Source organism: Pteropus medius, unplaced genomic scaffold (assembly GCF_902729225.1).
Source record: "Pteropus medius unplaced genomic scaffold, Ma_sr-lr_union100, whole genome shotgun sequence".
In the NCBI taxonomy this organism is placed as follows: domain Eukaryota; kingdom Metazoa; phylum Chordata; class Mammalia; order Chiroptera; family Pteropodidae; genus Pteropus; species Pteropus medius.
In genome coordinates, this window is record NW_024355990.1 from 8,936,259 (window position 1) to 8,951,443 (window position 15,185).

The following is a 15,185-nucleotide window of genomic DNA, read 5'->3' on the forward strand; positions in this document are numbered from 1 at the left end:
CTCTCTTTCTCTTTCTCTCTCTTTCTCTTTCTCTTTCCCTCTCTCTCTCTCACACACACACACACACATCCCTTTATGAGTACCATTATTCCCATGACTCCAACCCAAGTCTGACTGAATCCAAGGAATTTGCTCCCAACGCCCAGCCCTCATCTAATGAAAATGATCAATCCACCCAAGCCTCAGGCCTGTGGGCTCACCAGGTCTGCCAAGAGCATCAAATGATGGGGTTAGTTGACACTGTGTTCTGTCCAAGGCTGGGCACATTCGTTTGCCTGGGGCGCTGAGTCTCTGTGGGAGGTTTATACCGTGGTTGGATGTTCTCTGTCACTTATTCAATATTTTAGTTCACAAGGGAAAGAACCAGGCTTCTTACCAGATCCCCTCCCTGAAAGGCCAAGGGTATTCCAGAGGTCACCTTGTGTTGATGTTTTTAGATGAACAACCAGCTTTGGTTTATCATAATTATTTATTTATAATGCTGCATGAGTAATCAGTTCAGTGGTCATTATTACAATCATTCTTTTTCTATGCAAAAATATTTATTAAGCATCTACTTGGGCCATAGACTGGGTTAGACCCTTTACATAAAACATCTTTAGTTTTCACAACTCTTAGAGGTATTATTATTTCTATTTTAATGTGAAGAATTAACTTTAAAACAGACAAAATAATTTAAGGTCGTTCAAAGAGATGGTGAAATTAGAACCCAGAGCCACACCATCAAGTCTTCTCAACTACAGAAATAAAAGGTCCTGCCTCTCATATCACAGCCACGGACTGTTTGGCCACAGTCTCCACCTGTCTCATGTGTAGCAATGAGCACATACTTGAGAGTCAGAGAACCCTGAATTCGTATGCCAGTTCTTCCGCTTAATAATTATTATTAAGTGGAATAATAACACCTGGAGCTACCTTCACTGACAAATTACAACGGAACGAGCTCTAGGACACTTAGTACGGATTATGGCATCTAATCCTCAGCAACCACATCGTTGTTTATTCCTATTTTCCAGGAGGGGAAACTAAGTTTTAGTAGGGTTAGGTAATTTGCCTAAGGTATTCCACTAGTGAAGTTCAGATCCCAAGTACAAACCCAGGCATTCCAGCACTAGAGCATGCACTCTTACTCACAAGGCTGTTTGACTGCTTCGAGCAAGACCCGACCCTTGTACAGGCCCCGCTCACTTATAAGGTGAGAGTAATAGTAACTGCCTTCTGAGTTTCTTGTGAGGGTTAAATGAAATACTACTAATTAGCACAGACTAGATTTAGGATTAGTTATGGCCAATCAAGGGAGGGGACAGCTCAGATACTTGAGTCAAAGACACACTGGCATCAGTTACTCAAAGAAAAAGTTCAAACGGAGGGACCACACACATGAAACGAAAGAGAATGGAGCTCTGTCCCTCAGACTATTTATTTTTGGGTAGCACAGCAGAAGGAGGCAGGGGATAAATGCTAAGTGCCACCAAGCCAACCTCAAAGAACTGCCAATAAAAACTCAAAATGTGGAAGCTACTTCTTTTGGAATACAAATTTAAGCCTTGGTATTAAAATAACAATAATAAAAACAAGGCTCTCCATGAGCCAGAGTGGTATAGTCTACAAAAATGAAGTGATGCTCTTGGCTTTACACAGCAAAACGGGAGAGTACGTTCAAAGTTTATTCTACCACACGAGGCAAAGATAACATAGAAATTATTTTTATTCTTGCATGGGTTTGTATTCGTCTGTTGATCAAAGAAAGATTTATGGTGGTTTTCAAAAATTCATAAAATATAGAAAACTAATATAAATTAAAGAAGGCGAATAATTTTTTAAAAAAACAAAGTAATATAAAAGGCTGATATAAGAATATATCCCAAAGGAAAAAATAAAGAGTAGAAATCAGTAAAATTGAAAATAGGAAAATAAAGGAAACAAAGTTGGTTCTTTACAAAAAAGCAAAAACATTGATAAACCTCTAGCAAGAACGACACAGGTAAGAGAGAAGACACAAATTACTGATGTCAGGAAAAAAAAAAACAGATTATGTCCAAACACCTGGCGGCTATTAAAAAGATATTCAGGAAGTATTACGAACAACTTTAGTTTCATAAATTCAACAACTTAAGAAATGGACCAATTTCTTAAAAACTGCAAGCTACCAAAACTTATCCATGATGAAATAGATCAGTTGACTAGTCCTAAAACTATTAAAGAAAATGAATTTATAGTTTAAAAGCTCCAGAAAAAGAAATGCCCAAATCCATTTAGTTTCACTGAAAATTTTTGAAAACATTAAAAAAAAAAGAATTGCATACATTGAATTATGATGTTGTACATCTGAAACTAAGATATTATATGTCTATTATATCTCAAAAAAATTTTAATAAAAGAACATTTCATACAGTGTCTGCCAGAAAATTAGAGCCCTTACCAACTTATGAGGGCAGTATTACCTTAATAACAAAACCAGAAAAAAGGATACACCACAAAAAACAAAACTGTAGACCAAAAACTCTCATGAACTTAGACAAAAATCTTCAACCAAACTTTAGCAGCTCATATCCAACAATATATAAAAAAAGTAATATACCACAACCAAGTGGGATTTATTTTGGGTATGTAAGGCTGGTTCAATATTTTAAAAATCGATCATTATAATCTGTATCAGTGGGACAGAGAAGAAAAAAACCTATGGTTGTAGCAACCGATGCACAAAAAAGCATTCAACAAAAATCAATACATATTCATGATAAAAACTCTCAATACATTACAACCAGAGAGGAACTTCGTCAACCTCATGAACAGCATCTATAAAAAACTAACATCATTCCTAAGAGTGACAGATTAAATGCTTTCCAAGATGCAGAACGAAGCAAGGTTGCCTCTCTCATCAATCTTATTTAACACAGTACAGGACATTCCTGCCGCTGAAATAAGGTAGGAAAAGAAAATTTTAAAAAATACAGTTTGGAAAGGAAAATATAAAATGCTCTCTATTTGCAGAAGGCATGGCTGTTTACATAGAAAACTCTAAGGAATCTATGAAAAGCTCCTAGAACTAATAAGTGATTTTAGTAAGGTCACAGGACACAAAATCAACACAGAAAATCAATTTCATTTCTACATACAGAGAATAACAAAATCAAAAAGGGAATATCATTTATAAGTGTGCCTCAAAAATGAAATACTTAGGTGTAAATCTTAATAAAACCTAATGTAGAGAACCTTTATGATGAAAACTATAAAATACTGATGACAAAAATCAAAGAAAATCTAAATACTTGAAGAAATTGACCACATTCGTGGTTTGGAAGACTCCGTGTAGTAAAAGGTGTCGATTCTCCCTAAATTGATCTATTGGTTAGACTCAATTCCTATCAAAATCTCAGCAAGTTTATTTAAAGACATAGACAAGCTTATTCTAAAACCTAGATAAAAAAAAAAAAAAAAAAAAGAAAAGAAAAAGTCCTGGAACCAAAATAATTTTGAAAAAGAAGAACCAACTGGGGGGGTGGGCGGGGGGGCTGGAATCACTTTTCCCAATGTTAAGGCTTACATATACCTGTATAGCTGCAGTAATCAAGACAGTATGATGTTGGCAATGGGACAGACACGCAGATCAATGGAACAGAACAGAGAACCCAGAAATAGATCCAAACAATATGCTCGATTAATATTTGACAAAGGGCAAAAGCAATTAAATGGAGGAGGGCTAGCCTTTTCAACAAATGGTGCTAAGACAATTGAAAATCCATTGCCAAAAAAATAAAGCTCAGCCTAAACCTGCCTGGCACCCTGTACAAAAATTAAACTCGAAATGCATCATGGACATAAATCTAAAATGTAAAACCATAACACTTTGAGAAAAGAACATAAGAGAAAAAAATCTTTAGGAACTTAGGACAAGGCAAAAGGTTCTAAAACCTGCCACCAAAATCATGATCCATAAGAAGAAAACCTGATAGACAACTTCATCAAAATAAAAGAATGAAAAGACCAATTACAGTAAAATCGCTCTGAAATATATTTTGGCAGTTCTTTCAAAACTAAAAATAAACTTAACACATGACCTAGTCATTACACTACTGGACATATATCTCGAGAAAATGAAACATTTTGTATGAGGAAACCTGTACGTGAATGGTCATAGCAGCTTTATTCATAAAAGCCTCAAGCCGAAAAGTCTCTCTCCTTCAAAGGTTAAAGGGTTGAACAAACTGGTATATCCAGACCACAGAATGGCATTGAGCAGTAACGAGGAATGAACTATTGATGCATGCAACAACTTGAATGAACCTCAAAGAAATGATGCTGCATGAAAAAAGCCAACCTCAAAAGAGATACATGATTCCATTTATATAATAATCACGAAATAACGAAATGGAGATGGAAAACAGATTAGTGGTTGCCAGGGATTAGGGACTACTGGGATAGGGAGTTAGAAGTGGGCGTAGTTTGGAATAACAGAAAAGAGTCTTGTAGTGTTGATACAGCAGAGTATCCTGATTATGGTTATAAGGCTACACATGTGAAAAAGCTGCATACACACACATACACACATACACACAAATGAGTGTTTGTATTGCTGGTGAAATTTGAATAAGCTCTATGATTTAAACCAGCGGTCCCCAACCTTTTTGGCACTAGAGACCGGTGCTCCTCTGAGAATCTAATTAGTGCCTCGTGAGATCTGTGGTGGATCTGGGGCCGTGATGCTAGCCTAGCGCTGGGGAGCGGCTGCAAACACAGAGGAAGCTTCGCTTGTCCACCCGCCGCTCACCTCCTGCTGTGCAGTCCGGTTCCTAACAGGCCACGGACCGGAACCGGCCTGCGGCCCGCAGGTTAGGGATCCCTGATTTAAATCAATGCCCCTTTTTTTGTGTTTGGATATTGCGCTACAGTTGTGCAAGATGTTAACACTGAACGGGAGAAGGGAAGCCGGGGGAAGGACAAAGGACTTCCCTGTACATATCTTTGCAACCTCCTATGAATCTACAATTATTATAAAATAAAATTTTTTTTTCAAGTGTCCTATACGGATTGTAGAGAGAAGCCACTCATTGCTCCATGCTCTTGAGAAATCAATTGGAGAGAAAAAGCTACTAATTACAGAGTTCACAGGGAGAAAAAAAAAATACCCAGAGGGACCAAAAACAAAACCGCAGTCCTGGTAGCAGACACGGAAGGACCACAGATCCTCACGAATGGTACAGTCCAAGACGCATTTGGCCCTTGGGTGACAGTCCAGAACCCTCCACTCTGTTCTGGAGGTTCTTCAGTGGAAAGTTTGTGTATATTGAGGTACGGAATGTGACACGATCAATGTTACTAGCACATTCCAAACCCAGGGGGGGCACTCTCTGATAGGATGGATGGCAGCGAAGATCGAAAACCCTTTACAAAGGGAGGCGCTTTTGCAGAGATGAGCAAAAGCCTTAAAGCTCAGGCTTCCGTTAAGACGGCCTCCGTTGTACTTGTCTGGCCTCTCTGGGACCTCTGCTGTGTTCTTTTCCGTGGAATTTCCATTCCTCCCCACACCTGCCGTGGTAGGTGGCAACGCCTCCAGCTGGAGAGGAGTCCCGCCCCCATCCCACAGACAGCCAGCGAACAAGCCGGAGCCTGGGCGAGAGGGTGTCCTGCTTCACTGGGACTTTACTCACTTGGGGATCTGGGCCAAAGCCTCAGCCAATAGAAAAATGTTCCTTTACCTCATTTCGCCTTCTGTTTATATGGGACAAGAGTTAGGTGTCAGGATGCTAAGTCCTCACCGAATACCATTTTCCATCTCAATCCTAGTTTCAGAGTAGTAGCCCTCATAAGGATTTACTTGTTTGCTCAAATCCTATGGAAAAGGCAAAAAGTCCACATCCAGGGGCCTTTCTGGACTTACATAGGACCTCATCTGCCAAATGCGGCTGTGACACGGAATTTTCAGCCAACCAGTGATGTGAGACACTGAGTTCAAAGCCACCTATTCAACATAGACTGACTGACCAAGTGTGTTTAGTTCAGGTCTCAGATCAGTGAGCACGTGGCTTCCCCTTTAAAGGGTTCTTCTAAAAACGATTTCCATAGTCCAGGTATGGCTTGCCTGTCCAAAAACGAACCCCCATTCCCTAGAAATCTGTAAAGTGTTTGGGTTAAGATGATGACGATCTTGCCAACTCACGTGGAACTGGTCTGAGGCTGTTCAAATGCTTCCTTTGGAATTTTAAGGCCAGGGTTTCGCTTCTTGCCTGTGGAGAAAGACATAAGGATACAGTTACAGTCTAAATCATAGCATGTGCACACGGGCAAGGATGTCAGGGGAAGAAAAGGGCTGATGCAGCTCTCATCTCCCCATTCAGAACGGCCTGCCCAGGAAGTCTGTGAGTGACAAGCACCCAGGCAGCAGGCTGAGCAGAGCTTCCCAAATGCATGCAGGCTGCAGTCAGGGATGAGTTTTCCACCAGTCCAGGGTGCAAATGTCAGCGTAAGAATGCCAGCTCTTCTCACCGAGGAAGGTCTGCCCTCCCTCCCTCCCTGATGACAGCATGTCATTCTAGCGTCTCCTTCTTTCTCGTACACAATGATGGTGATGGTAGATGGTGTTGCTTATAGATCTTTTTTTTGGCTTTCTAATGTTAGTCCAATGTAGTCACCTGACCCCCGTATCCCACAATTTTCTAAAACTGATCTGTGAGCAACCGATAGAGTTAACCATGGAGGTAAAATGAAAAATACTTTCCCACTGTCGGCCCTGCCCATTCTCAACTACCTGCCCGAAAGACGAAAAGCCAAAGAGAGGAGGAGAGTGATGTTTATTTACATTTGCCCTGTTCCAAAAAGGATTAAGATAGCGATGGGCTCACACAGGAGGTTATCGCTTGTTTGGGAGCCAGTTGGGAACGTAACTGATGTGTTCATCCCTGGGCCGAAACCACAAGAGAGCTTGGCTCAGATACTTTTGTTGATGAGTAAAAAAGAACAGACTGAGAAATGCCAGCTCAGGAAGCAGATCAGAGAAAATCGTCGTGTGAGGGCGCAGGATTTTCCTCGGCGAAAGAGATCGGTGCCTCTTTGCGCCGAAGCGGAGCTGGGTAGAAGGGTTGCCCGCGGCTCCACCTTCTCCCTCGCCTCTTCTCTACACTGCGGGTGAGCACTGCGGGACTCGGCATCCGCACACAAGCCCCAGACAGGCCCTGGGTGGAGATCCGAAGCTGTAAAGGAACTTAAGAAGAAATCAAACGCTGTAACTTCCTTGCTGGAAAATGACATCCGAAGGCTTCGGGGAGTGCTCAGCATTTCAGAGGCAACTCTGACCCCGGCTGAATCGGACGCCAGGTCTGCAGACGCCCAGGTCAGAGCTCTTTCCACTATTCCACAGTGGAAGGGGCTTAGAGATGAACGGGGTGGCCGGGAGGGAGTACGAGATTTTGAGATTTAAAAAACAAACCCAGCTTACACCTCGTTCATCCACTGACCCAGTGACCTCAGAGTCACTCCCTGACGCTCAATATCTTCAATTATAAAATGAGGAGGTAACATTGATACCTACTTTGGACTGCTATGAGAATCAAATGAGATAACTTGAAAAAGCACCGAGATCATTTAAGTAGCTATTAATTATGATTATTTAAAGAGTCTGTACCACCACGTTAAAAAAATGTCATCTGAGAAATTCACGAACAGAACTGGTCATATTATCAAAGTGCAATGTAATGTATAATTGAGTCTTTTTTTTCCCCCCATGCATTCAAAATCCCAAATCTAGATCGATTCTGCCAAGTTGAATAATGCCAGGAAAAAATATGCTGGAGAGTAATCAACATAGAGAAAGCCTTTTAGGGCCACTTTCGTGATAACGGGTTTTCTCAATTCTCTCCTCACTGGGGCTTATTTATACATTTTCTAAAATTCAAAACTCATCATTTACTTTCCTACTCCTGCAGGTCAGGTGGCCATTAGGCACAGGTTACTAAGTTAGTGAGTTATCGACAATGCAAAGAACTGTATTATGTACCCGGAACAATACTAAGTGTGGGATCTGATTGTGAGAATCCGAATACTAGAGACAGAGCCCGATTCTCACGATTCCCATTTATGAGCCTCAGCCAAACAGATGGGGAATGCTATTTTAAATGAGACACTCTAGTAAGAAATAAATAATGAATTCCACTTGTCCAGGTAACAACGGACATCTGCCAATACAGATGACAGGTAATTCAGGTATTCCAACAGATACAACCCTATCCTTCCCTTGATAGTCTAAAGATAAAACTAAACAATGGTAAAATATATTTAACTGTGAAAAAGTCTCCCCAGGTGCCATCTCGGCAAACCAAAAGCAAAAGTTACTCTTCGATTCTTACGTCTCTCTCCTTCATTTCTAATCCAGCTCTTACAAGATAGATATTAAGAGAAATAGCTATTTATGGAGAAAACCTCCTTTTGAGAAACTTTTCAATATTACACCCTAGGAATTAATTATTAGCAATTCATTAATGGCAATCGATTATTACACTGCAACCACAAATCATCCCAACATGCCTATACATAGAAACAGTAAAATGAGAGAAAAAGAGAAACCTTTTGGCATAGAGACTAACGGAATAATTGACCAAAACAACAATAAAGCCTTTGAGGTGTGAGAAAAGAGACCCCTGATTCTCTCTGACAGCAACAAGAAAAAAAAAATAGTTCCAGGAGACACAGGACTTAGTTGAATTACACGGTTAGAAAATATCCTGCCTTCGTTTTTAAAAGTGGATCACAAACACACATTCCCTAATTCACTTACGTGCCCACTGCGGGAAGCGCAGCCCAGTGCGAAGCCGGCAGGAGTGACTGATGAGGTTTTCAGGGCTGCAAGGAGGGCTAGCAGAGAAAACCCCACAGAAGGCATCCTTGGCTCCGAAGACCACACTTGAGCAGAGAGAAGCAGCACGGAACAGACTCCACCCCCTCAAGTGAGGGTTGCAGCAAACCTCGAGAGTTTATTGTTCCCTGGGAACTGCAATTTCAGGAAAGGAGCAGGGACCTGGGCCCATTTGGACACCAGGGCGTGACATTAATCATTTACCAGACTTGGAGGAATAAACCTATAAAGCAGCTCTGCACAGTACAGCATTCTCTGGCCTTGCTATAAATGCTTCTTTCATTTCTTAAAAGAAAGAAAAACAATATGTGGTCAGTTTCCAGCTGTGTTGATTTCAAAGCAATCTGTTCTACCTCGCAAGGCTGCCAGGCCCTTGATGCTAACATTTAATACAGTTATAAAAAAATTAATGAGAGGGAGCAATATGAATAATAAAGCTGTGGCCAACGATGTTAAATGGCCTTTTCCCTTGATATTCTAAAGCAAAAAATTCAAAACATATCTGAAAATGGGCTCTATGTTATGTTACATGCTAGCAACAAGCCTTCTCAGAAAGACAGAATATTCCATATGTTTCTGGAGATCTCGACAAGCTTTGCCCTCTTATTGGTACAATCAGCAAAGGGTAACCCTCCTTGGCATCTGCAGGACTACATTACATCAGCCCGTGTCACACCCACGCCTGTTTTCTCTGAAAACATTGTAGTTCCCACCCACCCCCAACGCCCGCCCCATAACACACACACATATATTTGCAACACTCATCCTAAACCAAAGCTGGGTCACTGTGATCCTAACCCTGGGGCAAAATGGCACTGGAAAAAACAAACAAACAAACAAACCTTGCCAATAGTTAGAAAACATTTGCCAGGCCACAGAAATGTTCACTAGCTTTGCCCGTACCGAAAATGATGGGGTACACAGGACCTCTTGCTCAGCACCCACTCGGAGAGGCAAAGCACAAAGGGCTTCTCTCTCATGTGCCTTATTACATAAAACAAGATCGTGCTCCAGCGCCAACCCAAACAGCAAGAGAATCCCACAGGGTCAACAGAAGGTGGCATCGTGAGGATATGCTGACACCCAAATATTTGTCGGCCTGGCCGAGGACTGGGGCAGGGGTGCATAATTATGAGGGCTGATGATTATTGACATAGCTTTACAAAAGGATGGCATTGCTCCCAGTGCCAAATTTATTTTAAAAATCTGTTTCTCAGTGTGAATGAAATTTCTAGCCAAGTAACTGGCAACCTGAAGGCTTTGGCCGCCCTCTCTGAATACTTGCATCGAGGCTTATGTTCCGAGCGCGGCTGGCACTAAAATGGCAGAGAAGTGTCATTAAATGTCATTAAATTGCAATGATGGGATGCAACGCAATTAATGAAGCAGGGCAGAGGGAGGGGGGTGCAGGGAGGAAGCTGGCTCCACAAGAGGTGACACAGGAGTGTGCTTGCAGATGCTCCCATCCCCCAGACCACCAGATCTCACCCACCGCTGAGACCCCAACCAGGACGCCGCACTTCCTTGGAGTTACATAAAATTTAGAGAAGGGAGGGAGGCTGTGAAGCTCATTGGACAACACACAGGCATTTTGATTTCAAGGAGGCAGATGAGCCTTGACTTCACCTCTGTGTTCCCTCTGCCCAAAGGGACCCAGCCCGCTTGGGAGGGGAACTCGACCTCTCAAATTCCCCTCACTCACCACATGACCTTCCCGAACCCCCTTCAGGATCACAAGGCCCAGCTTTCATGTTCTGGCATCTCACACACAATATCAACTCACTGCAACTTTACTGAATCTCTCATATTTTACTTTAAAATGTCCACTCTAAAATAGATCTCCATGACCGTTTTCTATTTATATTACTCCTACCTTTTCTCACAGTCTCGAATTACTTTATTTTTGCATTCACGTATTTATTTTTGCATTTATTTATTACTTATTTATTATCTGTCTTCCCCATATAAATTCCATTGCGACAGTATTTACATATCGCAAATACTTGTTGACTGGACCCGTGTTGTTCTTTTCTTGACCGTTCGGAACATTCGCATTGAGGCCTTCAAATTTTTCAATGAAAAACAGAAAAGAGTAAGAATGGTACATACTTAAGCATCAGTAGATCTCATTTAAAATCACAGTTGTGTCCCTTAACCCTGTGACCTTGAGAATCCTTCTTAACCCTCAGATTTTATACCTATGAACTAAAGATGAGACTTAGGTCACTGAGAGATGCAGTTGGCACAATACATGTGAAGAAGTCCTGCAGGGTCTGGCATATATATATATATATATATATATATATATATATATATATATAATAAATGCTCAATAAATACAAGCTTATCTTTATATATATATATATATATATATATATAATAAATGCTCAATAAATACAAGCTTATCTCTCTTCCATATTTGTGCTTATATTTTGAACATATGAAAGAAGCAGAATGTCCCCTGTGTGAACAGCTTATTTCTTCAGATGCCATCTTCTGTTCTACCCTTCTTGTGTAAAATTTACATTTTTAAAATCTCATCAATCTTGAATCATAGTCTCTTGATTCCCACTGACTATGGAACTATTTTAGCTCTACAGACTCAGGGTCTCTGGGAGTGAGGCCTCAGAATATATATATTTTTTAAATGAAGGCCTTTTTTTAAAGAGCGGTTTTAGGTTCACAGCAAAACTGAAGAGACAGTACAGATATTTCCAAATGCCCCCTGCCCTCACACAGGTACGGCCTCTCCGCTATCAACGTCCCCCACCCCACCCCAGAATGGTACATTTGTTATAAGTGACAAACGTACATAGACACATCATTATCACCTAAAGTCTATAGTTTACATTGGGGTTCACTCTTGATGTTGTACATTCTATGGGTTTGGACAAATGTATAATGATATGAATGTATCCATCATTATAATATGATAGAGAGTATTTTCACTGTCCTAAAAATCATCTTCTCTACCTATTCAGCCCTCCAACTCCTGGTAACCACTGATCGTTTACTGTTTCCCTAACTTTGCCTTTTCCAGAATGTCATATAGTTGGAATCATACAGAAGGTAACCTCACCTGACTGGCTTCTTTATATTTAAGCTTCCTCCATGTCTTTTCATGGCTGGATAGCTCGCTTCTTCTTAGTGCTGAATAACATTCCATTGTCTGGATGGACCAGAGTTCATTAATCCATTCACCTACCGAAGGGCATCTTGCTTGCTTCCAAGTTTTGGCAATTATGAACAATGCAGTTATAAAAAACATCTGCGTGCAGGTTTTTGCGTGCACATAAGTTTTCAACTCCTTTGGGCAACTACTAAGGAGTGCAATTGCTAGATTATATGGTAAGAGTGTCAGTTTTGTAAGAAACTGCCAAACTGTCTTCCAAAGTAGGTGGACCACATACTTTAAAAAAAACTCCACAAGTGCTTTAAGATCCCAGCCGGAGTCAAGAACCCCAGGGTCAAGCACATGTCTAAGTTAAGTGTTTCCTTTTTCCACTATTTCTCTCTTTATGATGACCAGGTCACCTCTGCTAAGTTCCTGTCATTTCCCTCACCACCAACCAGTTCTTTCTGGCTAGTAAGAAATTCCAAATTAAGCACCTCACTGGGCTATCTATATTTTTGAGCTGAAACTGTCAATAATTCATCAAAACAGACACTGCAAGGAATAAAAAGTTCATTAAGCTACAATTCTACTTTGCAAGAGTCAAGGGATAAGAAAAACCAGTTACTGTGATATCAGAGAGTATGTGTTGTATACAAGTATCACACCATCAGTACACAGAAGTCAAAGCAGGAGAGAGGGATCAGTCAAGGGAAAAGAGCAAAAAATGGTCTGACAGGGAAAGTGGTATTTAGGTGATCTGTTAATAATTGGTAGGATTTGAGAGCACATGAGGGTTCATTATACTATTTTGTCTTCTTTTCATTTATCTATATGTTTCCAAAATAAAAAGATTTTTTAAAAAGAACAGGTAGGATTTTAACAATCAGGACTTGGGAAGGCAGCATGAGATTCCAAGTAGAATGAAGATGAACCTCCAATGGTGGTGAGGAAGCATTGTGGTCTCTTCAAGGAACTGTGAGTTGTCTACTTTGGACGAAGTGAAGAACAGTCAAAGAGAGAAGGATAGAAGAGCAGGTTAGAGCCAAAGATCGAAAGGTTGTAAATAATAATTTTTAAATTTCAGATTTAAGAGAAGTCATCCATGTTTTCCAGTAGAGTGTCATGCCATGCCATCTGTCTAAAAAAAAAAAGTAACGATATTCATCTAGTTTTGAAACTGTGGCACACATGTAGCGCTGCCACAAGATACACACACACACACACACACACACACACACACATACACACACATGCACACACACACAATCCCGCATATATATCCCTTGGTGTTTTAAGCTTCCAGGTCTTTGTGTTTTACCTGGAATGTTCTTATCACCTGTCACCATTGGTCAACTTCAACACTCAACTCGACACTGTATCTTTAATGTCTTCCTACAATGACTGACTGAATCCATCTCATCGTCCTTCTCTTCCACTAGAATGCAGTTTCTTCAAAGCCATACTCCATGTTTTGTCCATGTACAGAGTAAGCATTAGACCCAAGAAATAAGAGGCAGAGACTATGGCAATCTGGCTAATAAATAAGCTGTTTAAACTCTGCAGAGGCAAAATCAACAGGCTCTGGTCATTTACTGGATAAGAAGTATAGAAGATCAGAAGCATAGTGGTAGCTAGTTAGTGGTAGTCACAGTAAGTAGTAATAGTAAGTAATAGTAGTTAGTAGTAGTAGTAGTAGTAGTAGTTGTAGTAGTAATCTGGCTTTTCCATACCAAATGAAACTAAGTGAAAAAAGAAAGTTGGGCCATTTGGGGTGATGGTGGGTGAAGGCAGCTAAGGAGTTCTAATCCAGATGTGTTCAGTATAAGATGCCGGAGGGACTGGCAGGTGTCAGGCAGGCAAAGGGACCCTAGCTTGGGGGGTGGCGGGGTTAGATCTGGGCACCACAAACAGAGAAGTAGAAAATTAATGAGATAGGCAGGTAAACAAGAAGAGCACGAGAATGGGGGCGGGGAGGCGGAGCAGCCTAGGCAAGAACACTGAGACAATGCTATGCCAGTGAAGAATCGATGAAGGACGCAAAGAATCGCCGGACGAGTCAAAAGAGAACAAGCCAGCGTGGGCAGAGCAGTACCATCAACTTTTGGAGAAGTGATCCCTCCCAACGAATGAAAGCACTTGAGGGTTTGCTGACAGCTCCACGTGACTGAAGCTATTTTTTTTTTTAGACCTGGTAGAGCTGAAGTTTGTTTTGTCATGTTAGCAATTTGATGCTGACTATGTGCTCTTGAAAGCAAATCACAGCCAATGCCCTGGAGTTGTGGTCTGAGCCTGGAGCGTAGGTAGGAGGTGGGCAGTGGTTAGGTGGGGAATCCCCGTGGTCTGAGTTCATCTCCTTCGTCATTTATGTGCTGCTTCATTCATGAGCCTTGATCGAAAGGAAATGGAGTCATAAGCGTGTTAAAAATAAAAACATGGTGATAGGTGGCAAAGAAATTTAGTGATGTGTTTGATCTTTTCAAAATGCCCACTGAGTTTTGGTTAGGTTTAAAAATAACATGCGTATTTTAAAGGTGAATACTGAAATGTCTCCAAGCAAAATAATATGATTCTAGGATTTGCTTCAAAATGATACAGTGGGGTGGCGGACTAGAGATGGATGAAATAAAGTTAGCCACTGAATCACAGAAAACTCTTTTAAAAGTTAAAAAGAGAGACAGTGAGTAAGACAGTTGAAGTTTTTTCTTAAAGAGAAGTAGATTCTTTTTTTCCCTCTGGTCTAAGGTCACAGTTTTAATTGTACTGTGATCATCTCCTTTCTAATCAAGGAAAACTATAAACTTTGATTCAACCAGCTGCTTGAAGGCTGCAAGAAAATACAAAACAGTTCATCTACATCCCTTCTCAGGGTGCTACCAGTATAGTGCATATTCTGCCTCTCTCCCAGCTTCACCTAACCTCGTTCATTGAGTAGCACTGTACCACGATGCCACTGTCTCCTGTTCAGCTACGCCTTAAAAAGAGGCCTCCGAAATCCATCCCTGTAAGGATGCTTTTCATTACCTTTCATAAAGAATCTTAGGGGAAAAAATGTGTGTTATCAATAATAAGAAGAATTGGTGTCTCCTATATAATTGATCCAATCTCTGCCTATCGATGCTACATGAATGTTTATGTGTTTCCATCCTTGGGTTCATGGCTAAAACTTAGGATCAAACTGGGATGCATATTCATATGAATTTCTGTCATCATTTTTTGGTTTCT

At 40.9% G+C, this 15,185-nt stretch overlaps 1 protein-coding gene across 3 annotated transcripts in view; it reads right to left on the reverse strand.

Annotated features, from left to right (window-relative positions):
* Positions 1-15,185, reverse strand: part of MAP2K6 (mitogen-activated protein kinase kinase 6) — a 109,432-nt gene that overhangs the window by 36,204 nt on the left and 58,043 nt on the right. Inside the window, exons 1-2 of one of the 3 annotated variants that reach the window (XM_039859228.1) lie at positions 8,771-8,922; positions 6,161-6,227 (exon numbers count right to left, since the gene is read on the reverse strand). Coding sequence is in view for 1 of the 3 variants with exons in the window: in XM_039859226.1 (XP_039715160.1) it covers positions 6,161-6,227 (67 nt within the window). In the remaining 2 variants the exon portion in view is untranslated. Of the gene's footprint in view, positions 1-6,160; positions 6,228-8,770; positions 8,923-15,185 lie in introns of those variants that run through there. The other 2 variants (XM_039859226.1, XM_039859227.1) reach the window with 2 other exon arrangements.